A 24,517-nucleotide genomic window follows, 5' to 3' on the forward strand; every position below is an offset into this window, starting at 1 on the left:
GAGACAGACTGATCACGAGCGAGCTTGGGCACAAGCGTATTGTGTTTTGTTTACAAACAAAACACAGTAGACTTCCAAGATGGCTGAAGAGTGGTTTTAGCAAGTTGGCCCACCTTAGGATATACTTCTACGCGCCTTGCTTGGCCGCACTGTGCACCGCTACCATTTCCCACCGGCGTTACCCAAATCAGCGCTGCCAACATTGTTGCGCAAAGTAACTGTCAAGCTACAACGACGAGAAAAAAGCAAATAAGAGACGAAATCAGACACGAAATTTTGAAGGAGAAATTCATCTTGAAAATTCAGTGCAAAAAGACCCAAATATCGAACAAATTTGTTGCAAGAGGTGAGTGTTAGTTATTCGATGTAGAAATCGGCGAAAGTAACTTATTTTATAATAGTGAAAGTCATCGCTAAAGTTGTTCCGCTGCTTGTTGACATTTGTCTAGTGTCATTTTGGTAGCATTTCGATGACTTGTGTGATTCGAAGCACTCGTCCTCGTTTTGTTTCGTTCCCCTCGTTCCACTTCGCTCCCTTACGGTGTTAGCCTTGCATATGCCTTGTGTTATGTGTGAATAAAGGAAATGATGACTTTGATTTAATGTTCCTTGTTACAGTTACTCATCAAAGAGTGAAACAATCCGTTAAATAACGAAGCAATTGCAACAGTTACACATAATGGCTGGAGCTACGATGTTTGACCGCGCTCAGTCGCTGCAGCTGAACCGCCAGGATCTGTCCACAATTGCTGCCGACCTAGAGGTGGATGAAAACGATGAAGAGCAAATTCGTCAGAAAGAGGCAAAAATTCTTGAGCTTGGCGAAGCGTACAAGAAGGAAGGCAAGGCCAAGGAACTGGCCGATTTAATCAAGGTCACACGGCCTTTCCTGGGATTCCTTAGCAAGGCTAAAGCGGCTAAGCTAGTTCGTTCGTTGGTGGATTTATTCCTCGATCTGGAGGCAGAAACTGGCATCGAGGTTCAACTCTGCAAGGAGTGCATCGAATGGGCCAAACAGGAAAAACGCACCTTCCTGCGACAGTCCCTGGAGGCAAGACTGATTGCGTTGTATTTTGACACCGGAATGTACACGGAAGCACTTGCCCTCGGCAGCCAGCTGCTGCGGGAGCTCAAAAAGTTGGACGACAAAAATCTGCTCGTCGAGGTGCAGCTGCTTGAGAGTAAAACTTATCACGCCCTTAGTAATCTCCCCAAGGTAGGTGTTTGGTGTTCTGATATCTTTTACTAGTGCTGATTGTTTTTTGGTTTTCGATAGGCCCGTGCTGCGCTCACATCTGCCCGGACAACGGCAAATGCTATTTACTGCGCACCAAAGGTGCAAGCCACGTTGGACCTTCAGTCCGGTATTTTGCATGCTGCCGATGAGAGAGATTTTAAGACAGCATTTTCCTACTTCTACGAAGCTTTCGAAGGATTCGATAGCGTACAGAGTCCGAAGGCGCTAACCGCCTTAAAGTATATGCTACTGTGCAAAATTATGCTTGGCCAGAGCGACGATGTCAACCAGATTGTTAGTGGGAAATTGGTGAGTAGCGTTTAGATGATTTTCGTTGTAGAAATGTGATGCTTATGGCAGCATTATCACGCAGGCAATCACTTACTCCGGACGTGACATCGACGCTATGAAGGCGGTGGCACAGGCCTCGCACAAGCGATCGCTAGCTGACTTCCAGGATGCTCTCAAGCAGTACAAGCACGAACTGGAGGACGATGTGATTGTTAAGGCTCACCTGGGTACACTTTACGACACAATGCTGGAGCAAAATCTGTGTCGTATTATCGAACCGTATGCCCGGGTTGAGGTCAGCTACGTGGCGGACCAGATAAGCCTACCGATCGCTCAGGTGGAGAAGAAATTGTCACAAATGATTCTGGATAAGAAGTTCAGCGGAATCCTGGACCAGGGTATTGGCGTCCTGATCGTGTTCGAGGAAGCTCCGGTGGATAAGACCTACGAAACAGCCCTAGAGACGATACAGCACATGGGAAAAGTGGTGGACACATTGTATCAAAAGGCCAAGAAGCTGACGTAAGTGTTTTCGGTGCAGGCCCTTGCAGTTTAGGAGCTTTTCCGTTTAGGTTTTTTTTTGTTTTCGCTCTTATTTTACTTTTCACAGGCGGACTCTTCTCAAACGTAAAAATTAGAACAATTTTATAACACCCATACATCTATTTGGTTTCGTCACGGCAGTATCATTTTTTTCATCGTATTATCTTTACTCCCGGAATCATTCGCATCATTAAATCGTTTCGTGGGAATGCACTCTCGTAGAATTGATTGTGCGGTGTCCAATCATAAACGGCTATGATTGGATAGTGGACATATCAATTCCACGTAAGTGAGACCTGAGAACGGAATAGTGGTGAGTTTAGCGTTATATAAATACAAAATAAAAATTCAATTTCTATCCATAACCGTGACCTTTTGCGAAAAGATGTTGTAATAATAGGAAGAAAGTTTGGGTAATGTTCCAGTTTGATCCATGTATCTTAATAGTTATCCCATCAAACGGCGAAAACTCTGATTATAACGTTAACGAGATTTAAAATTCTTGGAGAGCTTTCCATCAATAATTCTAGACTCGGTTCTCCGAAGTCCAGCTCTTTAGTTAATGGACATATAGCTTCTCACGCTTTGACGGTTTGAAAATTTCTCATATACTGCGCTATATTTTCTAAGGAGAGCTTAATTCCGGAGATTGAGTAAAGCAGATCGGTGTACTTATTGCTACACCAACATCAACAATTTTCGCAGCCTGTAAAGATATGAACTATTGAGGAATAAAATTACGCGTTCGAAATATCAGGAAGTGTAATAACTGCAGTAAATGATTTAGTACGAGTATAACAAAGTCAGAACATATTCAAATAAATTATTTCGTAAAAACTCAGTGCGCAGTTTCGCGTTCTATTGGAACATGATGACTGCCAGGGTTGTGTGTCGATCTGACTTATCCGAAAAGTAACGTCAATAATTTCATTGTGAAGCGAGCCCGACTGGATTGAAAAGGTAAAACGGAGAGTCAGCTTACGAAGACGCTGTCGCTTAGTCTGTAACTAATCGAGGAGTAGAAGCTAATTTTCCGTGATTTTCACACGTTTAGTCTGCTTCCGATTGTGTAACCTGAGGATTGAGAGCCGTTTAGTGTACAGGGTGTTCAATAAGTTCGAATACAACTTTTCATCATTGTGTAGGGGCGCACCATGAGCATTCTGTGTATTGGTATTGGTTTTGGCTCTACCCTCATATAAAGGCTCGACGTAACAGACAGTGATCAGGTATGCTATAAGAATCCTCGCGTTAGTGTTAGTAAATGGCGTGTAAAAATGCCTGAATGTGTAGGGATTTTTTTTTTATTTTGACGTAGAACTACCCTTAATAAATATTAAATCTCGCTGAGGCAAACTTTCAGTATCGTTTAGAGATGGGCAAATCAGCTTCTCATGGTGAGCTGCTCAGAACCGTCATACAAGTAAGCTGCTCGTTTGGAACAGCTCCTCAGCTCAGTTGAATTTTGCTGTTGTCCACACAATTGCATATAAAACGTAACTACCATGGGACATTGTATATTGTCCATTTCCTTAATAGAAGGAAAGCAATAAATAAACGAATTTGATCTGTAATTGTACACGAACTAAAACTGATATGAATTCATTATTTGTATAATTTACAACAAATAATGAATGCTGAAATCCAACATAGAAGATGCTTAGGATATGCTGAACTTAAACAACAGAAGAACCAGCAGTAGCCAAATAAATTCTGAATTGTTTTGATTCAGCACGCGGAAATAAATTTACATGTTTCTACAGTCATGTTTAAATAACAATATAATATAGTAATTTTATTTACAAGCATATAATAATGTTCATTATTTTGTTTGGCGACATAAAAAAAAATTTATTGAAGTTACGAACGATTGAATATCTTCAAAACAAAAACCTTTTTCCTATCTGGCATCTCTGCTAAAGCTAAAGAACGATGAGGGACACACGAAAACAAACTGACGTCGTATCATGAAGCGCGGGAGATGAAAAACTATCGCGTCTCTCACAATTCACACTCTGCAGTTTTTGCGCTCCACAGCTATGCAGCTCAGCAGCTCATCAGCTCAACTGCTCAACAGCTCATCAGCTCAGCTACAGCTCCGTAATGATGATGCTGTGTTCGGCCAAGGCTGTGTTCTGCTAAGGACCGTGTGAGATCCGGGCGGCCGCGTTCGGCAAGAATGCCAGCAGCCATCAAGGTTGTGAGGGACCGGGTTTGTCGAAAAATGAACCGCTCGATCCGGAAGACGCAGCTGACCTGGATGTATGGATCGGGACTGCCCACACCATCATGACGAAGGACCTGGGATACAAGCCGTACAAGAAACGCATGTTTCACGGGGTAACGAAGGCTACAACGAAGAAGAGGCTGGACAGAGCCAAACTGATACTTTCACGACACGCAGGTCAGGAGTTCGTATTTTCTGATGAGAAACTCGTTGTCTTGCAACAGTCGCACAGTTTTCAAAATGATCGGCCGTGGGCGCCGACGTTGGTCAGCATCCCCTCGTCCCCCATAAACATCTCGTGATTCCAGAGCGCCGCGTCGGTGATAGTTTGAGGTTCGTGAGGTGGGATTACGAAACTGTCCACGCTTGTCCATGGTGAGGGGGGAGGGGGTAGAGATAATTTCCACGTGGACTCATAAAATGATTTTTTTTAAATACAGTACGTCTGATCTGTAATATTCTCGTTTCTAATTGATTCGACCAAATCATCAGTTGCTGGTACTGTGTAAAGAAGCTCTGAGAATGCCGAACGGACATCCATACTTCTCTCAGATCGTTGATCTTCTTCATTGAAATATATAATTATATGCAATCATTTTTTTCTATTGTTAGTAGAGGATCATTCGTTCCACCAGGATGATGATATCACTATAAACTGTTAGTATTGTAATATTCAAAATGCTCAACATTGTTTTCTTAGTCGCGGGTTTTCATTTACCGTTCTTGTTTCAAATCGTGACTACAAAATTGATTGGAAAAATCTTGGGCAAATTGACAGAAACCATTAGCTACTGTCATAGTCATTCGTTTTCTCGAAGAAAGTCATGCTCTGTGTCTGGTGGTATTGGAAAGGAATTCTGTGTTAAGCTTCCATAAAACAATCAGTCGATAAATTACAATAATTAAAGTTCACAACTGGACGAATCTGAAATCGTGCTTTTTCTGTCCACGTGGTATGTGGACAGCTTACGAGACAATTTTACTTCTCGTCAAGTGTTGAGTTTTTATGATTTTAAATGCTAGAATTATATTATTTGAACTTCATTCAACATTAACATATTAAGGACCGCAAAGAAATTTGTAAGACATACGCCTAGGACCGCACTATTGTGGCAAACTTATGCGCTTCGTTTGTTCGGATTCCACAAATGAGATCGTTTCCTTCGGGTTGATGAGACGAAGGCGAGCCATCGGTACGCCTTGTAAGATTCTTGGCAGACCAAGTATTTAATCATCATGTGTAGAAAACACGGGTCACGAGAAAACTCGTGAGCGGTTCGCAACAGATGATACACAAAATACGAAAAAAAATATAGGAGGTTGTGTCCAAGATACGACCACAATGTTGACGTTGAAATACACTGTTATTTTATATAAGTCGCTTGTTCATACCTTCGGATATTATTCTATAATGTTGTGAAATTTTAGAAACAACTGCTTAGTAGAATAATCTCTGAAATGGATTTTTCATTGTTGAATCAGTTGACGATAATTGATTGATGACTCATTCATGCCCTCGCAAAACAATATACTAGCTAATCGTATGTCGCTATTTATTTCATACCTCGAACGCTATTCCGGTGGCCTTTTTCGCAATTGTAATAGACTCGATTATATACAAGTTACCACGGCACTCGGCGCAGCAGCATGGCACATCGCGACACGATGTGTAGCGACACATTTTTTGATGACCTGTCTAAACATTCCTATATCCAAATATTCCGTAGCGCGAGCGATAGCGCATAGCATAAATAATAAACAATAATAACTCAGATAACGTATAACGAGGCTAAGTTAAGTTAAGTTGAAGAAAATAAAATCAGATTCGTTTTGACTCTCCAGTTGAGAGGTAATCTTTTTTAAAAACCCAAAAGCCCCTCATCAACTGTAACTTACATGTTGCACCAGCACCATTATTCCACATCTCATAATTACATCAATATATCTTTGGCACCGCATGGAAACAACAACAATGACAACACTTGCAAGTATCAAATATCATGCTACATGTTATTTAGTATTGCCTCAAAGGAATCGCACCTCTAGGCATCGTTCGTACAACGTAAACCAAGCGCCAAACAAGCGTTCGCCATAGCATGCATACAGAGCCATACATTGGTGGCTTGAAACTACTAGGAATATAAATACTTCTCATCATTTTACGCTATTCTCAAAAGAAACGCTTCTGTTAATATTACTGGCTTCGAAAAAAGTTGCATTACTTTCTCATGCTCGAGAGATGCGCAGCTGTCACCCTTAGTGGAGGAAGTTTTGCTACTGGCAAGCGAAACCTAATCACATGCAAAATTCCAGAACGTCATTCCTTTCTTGGTGACTAAACAAGTGAAATAAACTCTTTTTGTTAATTCGAGTAGTAGCAGTAGCAATGCTTCATTATGGTCAATATTAGCGCAAATGCAATCCTAGTTGAAGGCTGTTTTGCGACTGGCATGCGAATCCAAATAACTTATAATATTCCAGTAAGACATTCAAGATGCTTGGTATCCCCCAAATAATTTTTTGGTGCACAACCTTAACGTTTGCTTCGCCATAACGTCAGTTTAATGCATTGATGCATTCTCAAAGGCACCAACGAAGCCCTTATGATGACGGAAAACAAACTATGTTAACTGCTTGGAAAAAAGACTGAATTATGCCACACAGCTTGTATTCTGCTGTAACATCCATCGATGCGAATTCGCTGATGAGTTTGTCAAGAGCGACCGCCTTCACCACCAGCGGGGGGAGATTGATTTTGGTTGCTGCCTGGGTAACGGCATTTACATTTTCGACCGACGCGCCGAAATCGCCTACTCCGCTGTTATTCGATGCGGTGTCCCACTCGCGAGGGCTCGGTTCAGTGCGAGCGCTTTTCACTGCACCAACATCGCGTGCATCATTAGATGACGCTTGCCTCGAAATTTTATTGCCCCTGGCAATGCGTTCGTTTTTTGCAGGGCTCGAGCCTGCATTCCTCTTCTTCTTACTCATCACACACTACGCTAAGCGTCCAATTTATGACGCGGAAAAAAAACACGATACGAATAACGCGAAAAACAGAAAAACCAAACTACGATATCCAAGTTGGATTACCACTGGTGGGGTCCAATCTTAGATCGAAGCGCAGCGAAAGCAAAGTGAACTGGATTGCTCAACAGTCCGATGCCGAATGAAAATTTGTCTCAGCGAGATCCACTGTTTATACTCTAGGCAAGTATTCCCCTTCATTATTCTACTTTTCCTTTGTTCACGGAGACTTTGTATCCTACGATTTCCCCTCCGTTGGTCGCCGATAAGTTGCTCGTTATTGACAGCTCTGTTCGGGAAAGCACACAAATGGATAGAACAAATGTATGGGAAAATGGAAACGCTTAAAGTTTTCATTAATTTTAACCATTTACAAACCAAGGGATTCTAATGTTTAGCACATTAAACAAATCTTACGGAATTTCCGATTCCTTTAGTATGTAAATCGCCAAAATCCGTTCGCGGCAAAAATAGTTATTAACGTTAACTTTATTTCATAAAAACGTGACCTGATTTCTGATTTGGCACCTGTTACGAAACCACAGGGCAGTTTCGTGCAGTAGGAGGGTGAGCTCAGCCCGTCCGTAGCACCCAACGAAAAAACAACAAATAAATAACTAGAAACGTCAGACAGCAAAACACAGTAGCAAAAACAAAACAATCTAACGTGATACGGCAAAAGAGTGGCAAACGAGTTGAGAAGAAAAATAATTAGTTATCCTAGAATAAAAATCTTTTTCTAATATATCTATATCCTACGGTTAGTAAAACTTACTTCTATAATATACACTATTTCTACAACTATACTTACAACTTATTCTTACAGCTATTTACATTTACATTCCTACAACAAATCTTAACCTATTTTTTACAATCAAGAGTGAACTTAAAGGTAAATGAATTTATAAACTTAGCTAGACTTATAACTAATAGTACGGTCATTTAGTAGTCACTAATCAAGAGGATTTACAAAAGAAGTGTTCGGATAAAACGAAGAACAAAACGAAAATGTAAGTGAAAACTTTGTATATTGTGAACCATGAATATACACGAATACATTACAGCTTTGAAGCTGCGAGTTAGCTGCTATCTGGACGTTTTTCTTACCCCATCCGAACATTCTTCAAAGATTTTCTGGTACTATGAATCCAGAAATGCAGGTCGTGAGTCTTTGCGCTAAGTGTGACCGACCGGACTCGGCCGACAACTTAGTCGGGTGCGATACATGCGAGACGTGGGTGTGTATCGGATGTGCGCAAGTGAGCGATTCGATCGTCAATCGCAGTTGGAAATGCGATCAATGTCGTGCAGAGCATTTCATAATCCAACCACAAGGGTCGGTTGCTCGTTCCACTTCGAGCAAGCGCTCGTCCAGGGTAGACCTGAACATGAGGATGATGGAGGAACAAAAGGTCATGCGAATGAGGAGAATTCTGGAAGAAGAAGCAGCTCGGGCTGCTACAAGGAAGAAGTTAGCTGAGGAGGAGGAGGAGTTTCTCAAGAAGAAGTATGAGATTCTTCTAGCAGAGACGGAGGATTCGGAGGATGGAGCCAGTAGGAGATCGAGACTGCGCAGTCGAGCTAGTCGGGAGAGGGTCCAATCGTGGCTGAGCAACCAGGAAGTCGGCACAACACATAAAGTGGAAGTAGTGCCATCCAGTAGCATTATGCCAACGGTCGTAGTCTCAGAAGCAGCTCAGCAGTCTATCGTTCCTGTTCCTGCTACTTCAAGTCCCATCGTGTCGAACATCCCTGTTTCGGCAACTTCTGTCCCAGCGTCAACTTCTACGCCAATTTCGATGGACGTTTCCAGGAGCGTCGAGTGTGCTGATGGAACAATCGTTCCTCAAGTGCAAACTCCGGTGATGTCAAGATAACACATCGAAACTACCCCTCGATCGCAAGTAAGTTCGTCGATGACTAGATGCTTCTCTTCTATCGGGATCAACTCCCGCGGGCCAATGGATGAAGAAAGGGCTCCACTAAATAAAAGTGCTCCACCTTCGATTGTCGACTTTTCTTCTGTAGCTGGTCGCAATCGTCTACCAGAAAATAATAATCAAATAAATATGAGGTCATCGGGATGTGATAATGTGATCGCGTCTTCGACTAGTGTAGGGCCAATGTTACACGATAGATTAGTAGAGAAAAGTGTACCAGAAGTTTTTCCCTTCTACTATGGGCCCAGTCACATACCTATGCCCAGTTGTAACCCTATGTTCTCAACTTCCAATCCAAGTCTGGGTCAGAATTATAACACAAACAGTTTGATGCAAAACTTCCACAACATCGTCGCTACTAATCCAACAATGTCGTTTCTCAATGGGGGCGCTGAATGCTTGGCAAACGGGTATCCAGTAAGTTCACAAAATCCTGCTTCATCAATAACGATGGGAATTTCTCGATCTATGCTGAATTTCGGATGTCAACCAACGTGGAGTAACGCGAATATTACCAGTACGAGCGTCGCTGGGACGAACGGTGGAATAGAGTCGGTCCCATGAAACACATTCCGGTTTCATCGCAGAGAAGGTTGATTCTGAACAGTGTCGGCGAAGTTCCAGGACTCACCAATGTATCGATGCCACCTACATCCAGTGTAACCTTTCCCCAATTTGGGACTCAGCAACAATCCGTTACTACAGTCCGAAATGGGCCATCTAATGAACAAATGGCGGCGAGGCAAGTGATGCCACGGGAGTTGCCAAACTTCTCTGGCGATCCGCAGGACTGGCCGTTGTTCTACAGCTCGTTCTGCAACTCCACAGAAGTGTGTGGATATACGGATTCGGAAAACCTGGCGAGATTGCAGCGTTGTCTAAAGGGTAGTGCGTTAGAAGCAGTTCGGAGTCGTTTGCTGATGCCACAGTCTGTGCCTTTCGTTATCGATATACTTAGAAGGTTGTATGGTCGACCTGAAATTTTAATACATTCTCTCCTCCAAAAGTTGCGAACGGTACCTTCTCCAAAATTTGATAACCTGCAGTCGCAGATTAACTTCGGTCTCACGGTACAAAACGTCGTAAATCATATGACTATTGCCAATCTTCCTGATCATCTGTGGAATCCGACGCTGCTCCACGAATTGGTAGAGAAATTGCCACCTCAAATCAAGATGCAGTGGTCTTACTACAAGAGCAGATTCTCTTGTGTCAATCTAACGACCTTTAGTGCTTTCATGTCCGAGCTTGTGATGATGGCCTCTGACGTTACGCTTCCGATGGACGCCCTCGCACTGAACTCGAAGACTGGTAAATCGATTAAAGAAAAACCGAAGCTGTACATGCATACTGAGGATCAGCGGGAGAGGAACTCTGAATTAGCCGAGAAAATGAAGACGCCAATGGAACAGCCAAAGAAGACCTGTGTGTATTGCGGTAAAGAACGTCACGAGATCGCGAACTGCATCCAATTCAAAGCGCTCGATGTTGACGGTAGGTGGAAGGCAGTTAAAGAGAAGAACCTGTGTAGGAGTTGCCTTGTACCACACCGCAAATGGCCATGTCGTACCAAAAAGAAGTGTGGCATTAACGGATGTAGAATATATCACAACAGTCTTCTACATCCAACGAGCAGTTCGGAAAAGACGAACACAGCGAGAACTACAGGGAATACAGACACTGTTGTACATCAAAATTTACATCGCTCTAGGTCTTATTCTTTATTCCGTTATTTGCCAGTTACTATACATGGAAATGGAAAACATGTCAGTACTTATGCGTTCCTGGACGATGGATCGAATTCTACCCTTCTGGAAAACAAAATCGCGTCCGCTCTAGGCATCAAGGGGCCAACCGACGGTTTCTGTCTGAGTTGGACAGGTAATATCTCGCGGGAAGAAAAAGAATCTCAACGAATCAGTATAGTAATCTGCGGGGATGGCAAGAAGTTTAAACTCCATAACGTGAGAACGGTTCAGCAGCTCCAGTTACCTGCGCAAACGATGCGCTATGAGGATCTAGTCCAAACCTACCATCATCTGAAGGGACTTCCGGTTCACAGTTACGAGGATGCGATCCCGGGCATCATCATCGGTATAGAACACATTAGACTACTAACTGCATTGCGAACACGAGAAGGAAAAGACAATGAACCGGTAGCAACAAAGACACGTCTCGGATGGTGCATATTCGGGAAAAACTCCGACAGCGGAACAGCGATGGAGCAGTTGAACCTACATCTAGCTGGTGAGGTGCAAAATCGCATTCTGCATCAGTGGATGAAGCAATTTTTTGCCGTTGAAGAGTTGACGGTTAAACCCGAAGTCATACAGAACCCGAAGAAACCGAATAAGTTGCGGTTGATATGGGACGCTAAAGCACGAGCAGGAGGAGTGTCGTTCAACGACATGCTATTAAAAGGTCCTGATCTGCTGGTAGCCCTGATGGAGGTATTACTACGGTTCAGACAAGGGAACATCGCAATAGTAGGCGACATAAGAGAGATGTTCCATCAGATTTGAATTCGAGACGAAGACAAGCAGGCCCAGCGATTCATTTATCGATCATGCCCTGGGTCTGAACCCCAGATATATACTATGGACGTTGCGACATTTGGAGCGACATGCTCGCCGAGTCTGGCACAGTACGTAAAGAACAAAAATGCAACGGAGTTCGCGAGATCATTTCCGAGAGCGGTGAAAGCCATAACAGATAACCACTACGTGGATGATTTTCTGGACAGCGTAGACACAGAAAAGTTAGGCCGTCCAGTTGGTTAACGAAGTGAAATTCGTCCATTCTCAAGCAGGATTCGATATCCGTAACTTCTGCTCTAATTCAGTCGAAGTCCTAGCGAGAATCGGAGAAACGGAAGAACGCCAGCAGGTATCCATGAACCTGGACAAATCACCAGAGTCTGAACGGGTGCTGGGATTGATCTGGAGGCCAGCAGACGATGTCTTTAGCTTTGACATGAGCAATATGAAGGAGGAGATTAGGGAACTTGTCGAGAGTAGAACCATTCCTAGCAAACGACAGGTTCTGCGAACTGTAATGTCCCTATTTGACCCATTGGGACTCATTTCACACTTCGTGGTGCATGGGAAGATTCTCATGCAACAGATTTGGAGAACCGGAACGGACTGGGACGAACTCATTGTGGAGGAATTGTGGGATCAATGGAAGCAGTGGTGCCAATACATGCAGTGTTTGGATGAAGTGAGAGTACCACGCTGTTTCTTTAAAGGGGTGAACATTTCTGCACTCAAAGAGGCGGAAGTTCATCTATTTGTGGATGCGAGTGAATTGGCATGTGCGGCGGTTCTTTATCTCCGAGTCCTCGACAGCGGTAAGCCCAGGTGTGCTCTGGTAGCCGCTAAAACTAAAGTGGCCCCACTAAAACCTCTCTCCATTCCACGTCTTGAGCTTCAAGCAGCGATGATCGGAACAAGGTTGATGGACTTCGTCCTGAAATCCCTGGATGTCCAAATAAAGAAACGCTTCTTGTGGACAGATTCCTCAACTGTTCTCTGCTGGTTGCGGTCTGATAGCCGGCGGTATCATCAATTTGTTGCCTTTCGTGTAGGAGAGATCCTCTCAACAACTACAGTGGATGAATGGCACTATGTACCATCAAAAATGAACATAGCCGACGCAGCCACGAAATGGAAGGAGGGGCCAAGCTTCGATCCGACCAGTCCGTGGTACAATGCTCCAGAATTTTTATACCAAGAACAGGATCAGTGGCCTTCAGAACCCCCGCGGAACCAAGCAGAAACAGAAGTCGAACTGCGTTCTGGATTTTTATTCCACGGCATGATGCCGAAAGCCGTTGTTGATTGTTCCAGGTTTTCAAACTGGAATCGTCTATTGAGGGCGACCGCTTACGCTTTGCGTGCTGTACGCAGATTTAGAGGGGAACCGGCGTCCCAGTCGGATTTTCTATCTCAAAAAGAGTTGTGTGATGCGGAAATAGTGATATGGAAGCAGGTGCAAGCTGGAACCTATTCAGACGAGTAAGCGATTCTGGAGCGTAACCTGACGAATCCCACAAGTTTAGCTCCATTCCCGAAATCTAGTCCACTGTATCGACTTTCGGTATTCTTGGATGAACGAGGTGTCGTCCGAATGAACAGTAGAATATCTACTTCGCCGTCTGTATCGTATGACACGAAATTTCCGATTGTGCTGCCAAGGAAAGAATATGCAGTCTATCTTCTAACGGAGAGCTATCACCGGAGGTTTCTTCACAGGAACGGGGAGACAGTCTGCAATGAAATGCGTCAACGATTCTTCGTACCCGGACTTCGAATTCTGATTCGGCAGGTGGCAAAGTAGTGCGTGACGTGTCGTATTCGAAAGGTTGTTCCAAATCCTCCTCTGATGTCAGCTCTGCCTGCAGTTGGTGTTACAGGAATGATCAGACCGTTTACGTTCACTGGAGTGGACTATCTAGGACCAATACAGGTCAAGCAAGGTCGCAACTTGGTAAAGAGGTGGGTGGCATTGTTTACCTGCTTGACTATACGTGCTGTACATCTAGAAGTGGTGCACAGTCTGTCCACCCAGTCATGTATAATGGCCATCAGACGATTTGTGGCTCGTCGTGGTTCCCCGGAGAATTTTTATAGTGACAACGGCACAAATTTCTTGGGAGCGAGCAACATATTGAAAAATCAGATACAGAATATCCATGAGGACTGCGCGGTCACGTTTACGAACAGCAAGACCAACTGGATTTTCAATCCACCATCAGCACCTCATATGGGCGGTTCATGGGAGCGTATGGTGCGCTCCGTAAAGGCTGCCATGTCAGCAATTGCGGACCATCCACATCATCCGAACAATGAAGTTCTGGAGACTGTAGTGCTGGGGGCTGAGGCAGTTGTCAACTCCAGGCCGCTAACTTACATCCCTTTGGAATCGATGGAGCAGGAGTCGCTTACGCCGAATCATTTCCTGCTCTTTGGCACCAAGGGTATCACACAGCCGGAGATGTCGACAAGGCTGGAAGGAGGAATCCTGCGTGACAGCTGGCGTCTAGCGCCTGGTGGATCATTTTTGGAACCGTTGGATTCGAGAGTACCTTCCAACTATAACCAGACGCACCAAGTGGTTCGAACTCGTGGTAGAAGAGAGTAAACGGAACGGATGGTTGAGAGGCAGAATTCTAGATGTGGTTAAGGCAGCGGATGGGCAAGTTCGACGAGCAGTTGTGCGGACTAAAAACGGAATACTCAACAGACCTGCAGTGAAATTGGCACTTCTGGATCTTCAGAAACCTGGGGACGGTCCGGAACTACACGGGCAGGGGGATGTTACGAAACCACAGGGCAGTTTCGTGCAGTAGGAGGGTGAGCTCAGCCCGTCCGTAGCAGCCAACGTAAAAACAACAAATAAATAACGAGAAACGTCAGACAGCAAAACACAGTAGCAAAAACAAAACAATCTAACGTGATACGGCAAAAGAGTGGCAAACGAGTTGAGAAGAAAAATAATTAGTTATCCTAGAATAAAAATCTTTTTCTAATATATCTATATCCTACGGTTAGTAAAACTTACTTCTATAATATACACTATTTCTACAACTATACTTACAACTTATTCTTACAGCTATTTACATTTACATTCCTACAACAAATCTTAACCTATTTCTACAATCAAGAGTGAACTTAAAGGTAAATGAATTTATAAACTTAGCTAGACTTATAACTAATAGTACGGTCATTTAGTAGTCACTAATCAAGAGGATTTACAAAAGAAGTGTTCGGATAAAACGAAGAACAAAACGAAAATGTAAGTGAAAACTTTGTATATTGTGAACCATGAATATACACGAATACATTACAGCTTTGAAGCTGCGAGTTAGCTGCTATCTGGACGATTTTCTTACCCCATCCGAACAGCACCCTTAATGAAAGACGTAGTTCTACGTCAAAAAACTCGTGAGCGATCCTTAATATGTTAAAACAGCATATTCTATTTCAACGTTACAGGTCTGTGTAATTAGCTAGATCCAGCTAGATGTCAAACTAGAGGTAACATACTGTATACTCCGTTTAGCGCAAGTAGTAACGACACCTTTTTCATTTACCAATCAAATCAAGACGGGTCTATGGTACTAGGTGAGGCCGTTTGGTCACTAAGTTGGTTAGGGGAGCGGTATATGAAAACAGTACGGAAGAAAGCAGAAGGGGAATTATTTCCTTGAAGCGTGAAAGAGACAGACTGATCAGGAGCGATCTTCGGCACTAGCGTATTTTTTTTTTGTTTACAAACAAAACACAGTAGACTTCCAAGATGGCTGAAGAGTGGTTTTAGCAAGTTGGCCCACCTTAGGATATACTTCTACGCGCCTTGAATCAAACATACTTTGCGCGTTGTGTCACCTTGGTGTATCTATTCATGTCCTTGACGGCATTGAGCTTCGTACTCCTCCTACTCCACTTGTGGGGAAGTGATAAAGACAATGGATTTTCAGGTGGAATGAACACGCTGTGAAAATAAAAAATCATGAATGAAAATTTTGTCCTCTGTATCACATATGTATTTTATATAATAGAATTACATATTTTTTCGCAAAGTGTGAGCAAATATTAAACTAAAAATGTGTCCGATGATGATTTTATATCATAAGGTCCCCATTATTGAAATATTTAAAAAATATATAGCCAAATGGTTGAGTAAGAGACAGTACTAGGTATCTTAAATAATCAAATAACATTATAAAAAAGTTTTAATTCAAATTTTAACATTTCAAAACCGCCTACGAGCCTTCTTATCTGATAGAGAAAAGTTTGACTCCCCAACTTGAATTTCGCCCCTAGACGTCGACACTGTACCCTTAGAAAAATCCTCGGTCGAAAACTACTAAATACATTTGGTAATGCAAAATTAGTAGAATGTACAAATTTTTTGTACATATTGTCAACAAACCCGCATCCCTACCAGAGATTAGTATATTTTACTCGATAACATTAGTAAGCTTGGATATTGTCATAACTGAAAACTGGTGAGAAAAGCGCGTATTAACCATTTTCATTGTTCCCATAAGGCAATACGGAGGTATAATAAGGATATAATTCTGATACGTGCATTTTCGGCGAGAAAATGTAGCCGATATTGGGCTTCCGAATCATGGTTCTGCTTGACATATGTGTTTATTAGTACGGTCGAAAATGACTATAGATTGGTAGTATTTACCAAAAAATTCGTTATATTTACTAATTATTTCTCTCAGTGTACATTTGTCATCACGGATTGCCAGGATACTTACACTTAAAAAAATCCACGGTAGAAAACTACCTTTGGTAATGCAAATAGTAGAACATACAAATTTTATGTACATATTGTCAACAATCCCACATCCCTTCCAGAGATTAGTATATTTTACTCAATAACATTAGTAAACATGAAGTTTATCATATCTGAAAACTGGCTAGAAAAGCGCATATTACATATTTTTATTATTGGCATAAGGCATACAGAAGTATGATAAGGATATAATTCTAATACGTGCATTTTCAGCGGAAAAAGTAGCCGATATTGGGCTTACCAATCATGGTTCTGCTTGACAACATTTATTAGTACGGTAAAAAATGACTATAGATTGGTAGCATTTACAAAAAATGGGTGGGTTATATCTATGATATAACCGCAAGGTTGACGTGGGACTATCTTAGCATAGCAATCATTTGTTTGTATTGATTAAATTTTTGATTGAATAGAACAATTCCCGAATTCAATTGAATTCAATATATTTGCCATGTGAGTAAAAAGATTGTATTATTCCATATAAGATCAATTCATGCATTCGTTACAAGTAAATTTAATGACAGTCCTTTTACGTTTGGTATGACGCTTAGGACAAAACATGTGAACGGAAAAATTATCAAACGATTATTTTATTTTACGTTTCCTTCTGAAGTTTGCATCCTCAAGTGTACGTATTTCTCGAACCGCGAATTTGCTTGATTTGATGAACTTCAGGCACTCAGTTTCGATTTTGACATATACGTCGAACGCATATTGTTTAATCAACAGGCGTCATCGCAGCAATAGGTTATCAACATCTTGCCCAATCATCAAATGGTATGCGTAGGAATTCAGTGAGCAGAGGATATGAAGGCATATCCTTCAATGCAATCTTGAATAGCCGGGCCAAAGCGTGGTGTTCGTACCCACTTTTGTAATCCGTGTTAGGAAAACACTTTTAGGAGTGCAAAAAAACATGCAAGTGTAGAAGTACCCCCGGAAGACCGTATTAAAGAAAACATATTCTAGTTTGCGCAAAGGCAAGCGAGTACAAAAGTACCCGCAGTTTGCGTTTTTTTGCTGAGCCGATTTCCCCAGACATCTTGGTTTTGAAGTCTGTGTTAAGCAAACACATTTCAGTCGGTACAAAAATGCCCTCGACTTGCATGAATTTGCAATGCCAATTTCCTCAGACACCTTGGTTCTAAAGTCGGTGTTGGGGAAACACATTTCAGTTGGAACAAAAATACCCCCGACATTCATGTATTTGCAATGCCGATTTCCCCACGCTCCATGGATTGGAAGTCTGTGTTAGGGAAACACATTTCAGTCGGAACAAAAATGTCCCCGACTTACATGTATTTGGAATGCCAATTTCCCCACACTTCTTGGATTTGAGGTCTGTGTTAGCGAAACACATTTCAGTCGGAACAAAAACACCCTCGACTAACATGTATTTGCAATGCCAATTTCCCTAAGCTCCATGTTTTTGAAGTCTGTGTTAGGGAAATACATTTCAGTCGGAACAAAAATACCCCCGACTTTCATGTATTTGCAATGCCGATCTCTCCAACGCTGCTTGGTTTTGAAGTCTGTGTTAGGGAATTTACTTTCATGTATTTGCGATGCCGATTTTCCCAAGGCTGCTTGGTTTTGATGGCTTTGTTAGGGAAACCGTAGATCGGGCCAATCAAAATGAGGCAGTTAGGGCGTTTAGATAACGCTTAACATTTTACAGTTATTCAATTGTTCATCTAATGAAAAATAACATTTTATTAAGTACGATAGAAGCGTCGAAATGTTCCCTATCAATTGATGCCAACATCTTTCCGATCTAGTAAGAAATGTTAGAGTTATAAGCATTCGGAATCTTTCATTTTATCCTGCATGTTCCGTGTTTAGGTTTTCATTTTACCCCCCATATACTCCGGTTAGACGTAGTCCCACGTCAAAAAAAAAATCTATTATTTCTCTCAGTGTAAAAACCAGTTCTACATTATCAACATTCTTTTTTGTTCAAAAGGCTCCATTTTCCTCCACATTCATTGGCGTCGTTCTAAAACGTTTTCGAATTTAATTAAAATTGGTAATTTAGTTGAAGTCAAATCAACAATGGCGAGTGGAAAACATCCTTTGATTTCAGTGGTTCCCGAAACTGAAACTACTTCCGATGGTGTTAAGTCCAAAATCCGTAAGACAATCGAATATATTCGGTCTACACGTTATACAGAAATTGTGGAAGCCAACGATGAAACAACCTCAGGTCCTTCCGGAATGGTTACCAGTGGAGGCATACCCAACACGCGCGATGATGGCAATAAAAGCGTTGCCAACAGTATTGGTTTATTGGATAGTACACCGGAAGTGATTGATTTAGAGAAGCAACAATTCAGAGAATCATGCCAGAAACTAGTAGAGCCATATTTGGTACGAATGGATCAAATGTCCGAGAAATTGAAGAATGATGGTAATGAAATAATTGAGAAAGCTCAAAAGTTAGAGGAGAAAATAACGAAAGACAAAAAGTTAATCCGAGAGAAGTTACTTGAGGTATTCGAGGCTGGCAAGAAGAATCGCGAAAAACGGGATTTAATGTTTAAGACCTTGTTGGACAAATTTTAACTACAGTGCAGTTTTTCTCTACCTAAAGCCAAACATGTAATGATACTTTCTGATGAATTAATAAAAGGAATTCTCACATTGTACCGTTTGTATTAAATTTCAATTTATTTTGAAACTATTCCGAAAAACTGAATTTTTCATGAATTCCACACTTTTCTCCAAATTCAAGCATAAATCTTAAACAATGTTCTAAGTACATTTACTCCATATAGTTTAGGAAGTCTTATTAATGAACTGTAGAGTTTCGTTTTTGTCCTCAGTCTGGACCGGTTCGTTGATCCCTCATTCTTTTTACGTCGTTGAACCTGGCAATCGAGTTCTTGCCTTTTGTAGAAAAAAAAACTAGTCTCTATAACTTCACATCGTCAAGCGGCATCTCTCGAGTGAAAAACTAGAAGTGGATCTGTGATATAACCGCAAACTGGGCGTAGGACTACCGTTAGTTTAGAAATCGATAAAAAACATAATAACTCTTGGACATTTTAGCTTTCGAATAAAGTTATCGTGATTAATTCATTCGCTAGTATTTAATTTTCATTTATTTCTTCAAACCATCTGACTCACACTTGGTCTTAATGATTTTCTTAAAATTAAACGACACTACTAAATCAAATACAATGGTTAAAAAAAAAAGAAAAAACAAATTTTGTCATTTACGAGTAAGTCATCTGTAAAAGGTGTTCGAAGAGATATTAAATTCAAATAGGTCGAACACTTCATTAAAACGGACTGACATAAAACGAACAGGATTGTGCAACGCATAGTTCACACTGCATCCTTCAAGGTACAAGCAGTTTCTGGAACGAAGAATACGTTCAGGTGCATACATATTAATTTGTGCCAACAGGGCAGGGCAGTCGATTTCTCCGGTCAAAAGTTTGGCGACAAACATAGCCTGAGCGTTGGAACGTCTTCGTTCCAGCGTCTCCAGTCCCAAAAAATGAAAACGCGCCTCGTACGGTGGCAAGCTTAGTGGATCCCGCCACGGAAGATTCCGGAGAGCATGTCGTACAAATTTCCGTTGAATAGACTTAATCCTACAAATTCAGTTAGCTTGAAACGGGCACCAGACATCTGCACTAAACTCCAGTGTAGATCGAACTAACGAGCAGTATAGAGATCGCAAACTGTGTGGACCACGGAATTCGCTCGTAATTTTGATTATGAATCCCAACCTCCGATTGGCTTTAGCGATATTTTCGCTAAAGTGCAGTCGGAAACTGAGCGCATTATTAAGGTCACGGAAGTGTCTCACTCGCGGCAGGACTTGGAGTAGGTAAACACAAATGGCTTGAGCTTCCGATGATACGAAATAGTACTGCATTTCGAGATGCTGAGTGATATCATATTTCTTCAAAGCGGTCGACCAAATGCTGAAGACTATGGCACTTTAGTGCGATCCTGATTGTCATATAGATTTTCACGTCATCGGTGTAGAATAAGCCGCATCCAGTTGGAAGTAGCAAGGACACTTCGTTGATGAATAGAGAGAACTACAATGAGCCTAGGTTGCTTCCTTGAGGCACTCCCGAAGGATTAGAGAAAGTCGCAGACTGAGCATGTCCAAGCACATCCGTCTATCTGCTATATACAAGTTTAAACATGTAGTAAATCTGGATTAAATCCCGAGTTTGTTAAGCCATGCTAGAAAGATTTTGTGATCAACGCGGTCGAATGCAGCCTTAGATCTATATACACTGCGTCCACCTATGTGCCTTACTGCATATTGTGCAGACAGATGGACCAAAGTAGACCAAATTTGTAGCGGCAAACCATTTTGGGAAGAAACCGTGCTGATCCGATGACAGATAGTGCTTGCTGCTATCATCAACACCAGCAACCTCGGTATGCGCCGGAATAGGAGAACCTCCGTTTGACATTTCTGTGGACGCGGCGGTAGTCTCCAGAACTGCGAGCTTCCTCGCTAAAACCAGCGGAGGCAAGGAGACACAGCTGACTGTTTGAACGAACGAAATATTGCAGCAGGTGACACACTCAAATCTTCCACCGATAGCTAAACAGCTTTGATTTGGGACTAACGACTGGAGGTTGCCGGTGGTCCGGGTGGATGATACAATCAGGAACAACTTCCGAGTTGGGGCGAGATCTGTGGGTCTGGAGCAAAACTTAGTCGAACTTGTATACTATACAGACGGTTCCAAAGGGATGCGAGGAGTTGGTTTCGAAGTAAGCGGTCATAAAAACTCTCTTATTTCCAGCAAGAAATTCGTCGACATTTGCCAGGTGTTCTCGGCCGAAGCTGACGGAATCTTCGAAGCTGTCACTATCCCGTCAGGCAAACCGATTCTGATAGTTACCGACTCGGCTAGTGTCATCGATGCCGTTGGCGCGGCTATAACTCGGCATCCATGGACACAAGCTATCAGGAGGTATTTGCTGCCGGATACAGTCCTCATGTGGGTCCCCGAACATAGTGGCATAGCCACGACTGTTTTGCTTGAATCGGTCACCTTGAACAACTTTTAACGCGCAAAGTACCGCTAGACGACATCAGTTTATGGATCGCCAACACCTTCAAAACTTTTTGTGCAGAAAAATGGCGACGCTGTTCCTCCGAAGAATCAACAGATCCATCACCAGATTCGATACAACATAAAAAAAACTTGTGATCGAATTGAAGATCGTTGTTCCTTCCCCTTTGCGATAAAAGGAACAAGGACAGTCGGTATCTTCGAGTGGCGCGGAATCAAAAATCTGGTGGCGCGGATGAAATCTGTTTTTTGTTTCTTGTTTTATTATTAATTGCCTGTCCGTATATGCATGTGAAATTAATTAATGTTTATAGTAAGCGCACATCGCGGCATGGTTTCGGCCGTTTTCGCTGAGACGAACCAGCCCAGGATGCTGAAGTCTCAAAAATAAAGAATGAAAAATTAAAAAAAGAAGTTAGTTCTTGCAACAGGAAAACACAGCATCAATGATTTCAAAAACTTTGGAACAGGCGCAAAGTTATGTGATTCCTCGGTGGTTTCTGTATTAGGTTGTTCTCCTTTCTTGTGTACTGGAAACATCATTGATTGCTTCCATAGCGAAGGAAACATACTCTGTTGTAGAGACGTGTCGAATAGGACCGATAAAGGGTAGGCAAGACATGAGGCATATTTTTTCAGTACACAATAAGGGAAACTCGAAAGATGTCGAGATACAATACGTTGACTTGAGTGTCTCTAACGGCAGCAGCAAGTCACATTTCGGAGAACGAACGGCAATTAAATACTCGCTTGAAGTGAGCAGCGGAGAGATTGCATTTCTCGAATGCAGTGTTAACCGAGTGGTTCACCAGAAACGTGTTTACGAGCAAGCCTTTTCTAATCGCTTGGGGTTGATAAAGGACCAGAAAAGCTTCAGGTTTCTACGGAGATTTACCTGCATACGCCTCGTATACTGCTTCTTCTTCTGTAGGACCATTATACCACTGCGACCATTAGTTTATTGTAGTGCACTCCAGTTTCACTCCACAGAGAATAAGTAATAGTCGCACTAGGACTTTGCATATCCCCCCCACGAAGGTATGACTTCCTTTATGAAGTTCCTTACCTTTTATGATTCAGCAGACCAAACCTCGTTAAGCATAAGAATGCCCTCTCCATGAATCCGCAATCTCCGCTGAATTAGTGTACTGCATTGACACAGTAAATGTTCCAAAATTTCAGCTTCGAAATTGCAGAAACGACAGTTATCATCTGCCAGTTTTCTGATTTTTTTAAGGTGATACCTGCTCAGAAAGTGTCCGATCAATAGACCGGTCAATGTACTCAAATCTGCCTTATTCAAGCTGAGTATGTTGCGTGTTATTCTGTTACAAGGTGTAATGAATAATTTGGATTGTCTTGGTGTTGGTTTTGAGCTCAGATTCCATGCATGATGTAGATAGTCCACAAAATTGCCGACGAGTTTAGTTGAAGATCCTAATCTTGCTAAGAGATCGACTTTTTCATTACCTTCTTTACCGCATTGACCAGGCACCCTGAATAGATTAACTTCGTTAGTAGCAGCTTTTACTGCATTAAGATCTGCTTGGCTATCTGAGAAGATATAGGTATTAGCATACCTGTATTTTCTAGCCAAACAAATATTTGTACATGTTAGATTAGCTTGTATTTCTGCTTGAAAAACTGTAGGCTACTGTCCCATTGGAATTGACATGTCGATTTCTGGTCCATTAATCCCAGCCCCCATAGATTTACCAATTTTATATCCATCGGTATAAACACGAGTGAGCTTGGACGAGTTTTGGGACCACCTTCACATTCGTTGCGATTGAATTCAATCACTTTGAAGGGAACACTGGAGTTAGTCTTTGTTTCCATCCAGTCTTCACTCATGCTTACTATAGTGTTCAGTTGAAAGTCTTTCAGGATTTGTAAACGCCCTGTGAGATCTCCTTCTAGAAAATGTTTTATACGTTTCAGCCTAGAAGCACTTTTTTCCGCTTCAAGTTGCACATATTGGTGCAAGGGTAGAATACATAACAGATCATCTAGGGCTTTGGAGGGTGTGTTGGGCATTGCTCCTGTTATTGATAAGCATGCCAGACGTTGTAGTTTATCTAGCTTTTTCTGAGCTGTTATTTGTGTAATTTTAGGCCACCACACTAGCGAAGCATATGTTAGTCTGGGTCTCACAAAATCCAGTGAATCATTCTCGGTTTTAGTCCTCACTTTTTCCCGAATATACTACTACAACTCCAGAGCGCAGTCTGGGCTTTAGCTATTGCATACTCCAGTTGGTCGTTCCAATTTAGTTTTTGGTCAAACATGACACCTAAATATTTGGTTCGTCGACAATTAGGAACCACAACAGAGGCGACAGCACTCCTCCTTGAGGGCAATCCTGGTTGGTTTCATTGTTAGAGTAGATCCTCCTTATTTAGCTGTTATTAGTCGGTTGGTTAGAATGGCATGTATCTAGTGATCTCCGATAATCGTTCGATTAATCGATTAATCGAATACTTCCTACAGAAATCGATTATTAATCGAACGAATACTGCACAACCAATAATCGAAGCGAACGAACAATTTACGTCGATTAATCGATCCAAACCCAAATAAAAAAAACCGTATGGCTGCTGCAGTTTTATCTTGAAAATCAATCATTATCTTTGACGCTCTCCTAAACTCCTAAAAGAAGCTCAAAGCCGTCGATTCGAAATGAGCTTCGTTTACGAGTTTAGGGGAGCGTGAAAGATAATAATTGATTTTCAGGCGGAATGAACTCTTTTGACGTAGGACTACGTCTAACCGGAAGATATAGGGGGTGAAATGGAAATCCAGGCACTGAACAAGTAGGAAAAAATGCAAGATTTGGAACGCTTATAACTCGAGCATTTCTCAATAGATCGCAAAGGTTTTTGCA

At 42.1% G+C, this 24,517-nt stretch overlaps 2 protein-coding genes across 3 annotated transcripts; both read left to right on the forward strand.

Annotated features, from left to right (window-relative positions):
- Positions 1-210: 210 nt before the first annotated feature.
- LOC129778908 (26S proteasome non-ATPase regulatory subunit 11) lies at positions 211-2,912 on the forward strand. 2 transcript variants are annotated; one of them, XM_055786087.1, is made up of 5 exons: positions 211-346; positions 619-1,216; positions 1,277-1,546; positions 1,611-2,050; positions 2,139-2,912. In XM_055786087.1, the coding sequence occupies exons 2-5, from the start codon at positions 680-682 to the stop codon at positions 2,164-2,166; spliced, it is 1,275 nt and encodes a 424-aa protein (XP_055642062.1). In that variant the 5' UTR covers positions 211-346; positions 619-679; the 3' UTR covers positions 2,167-2,912. The 2 variants fall into 2 exon arrangements, with proteins under 2 accessions (XP_055642062.1, XP_055642063.1); XM_055786088.1 differs by having other exon boundaries at positions 1,611-2,912.
- Positions 2,913-18,552: 15,640 nt separating this feature from the next.
- Positions 18,553-19,197, forward strand: LOC129780088 (uncharacterized). Its single transcript, XM_055788005.1, has one exon. The coding sequence runs from the start codon at positions 18,632-18,634 to the stop codon at positions 19,139-19,141; it is 510 nt and encodes a 169-aa protein (XP_055643980.1). The 5' UTR covers positions 18,553-18,631; the 3' UTR covers positions 19,142-19,197.
- The last annotated feature ends 5,320 nt before the right edge of the window (positions 19,198-24,517 follow it).

Source organism: Toxorhynchites rutilus, chromosome 3 (assembly GCF_029784135.1).
Source record: "Toxorhynchites rutilus septentrionalis strain SRP chromosome 3, ASM2978413v1, whole genome shotgun sequence".
NCBI classification, from domain to species: Eukaryota; Metazoa; Arthropoda; class Insecta; order Diptera; family Culicidae; genus Toxorhynchites; species Toxorhynchites rutilus.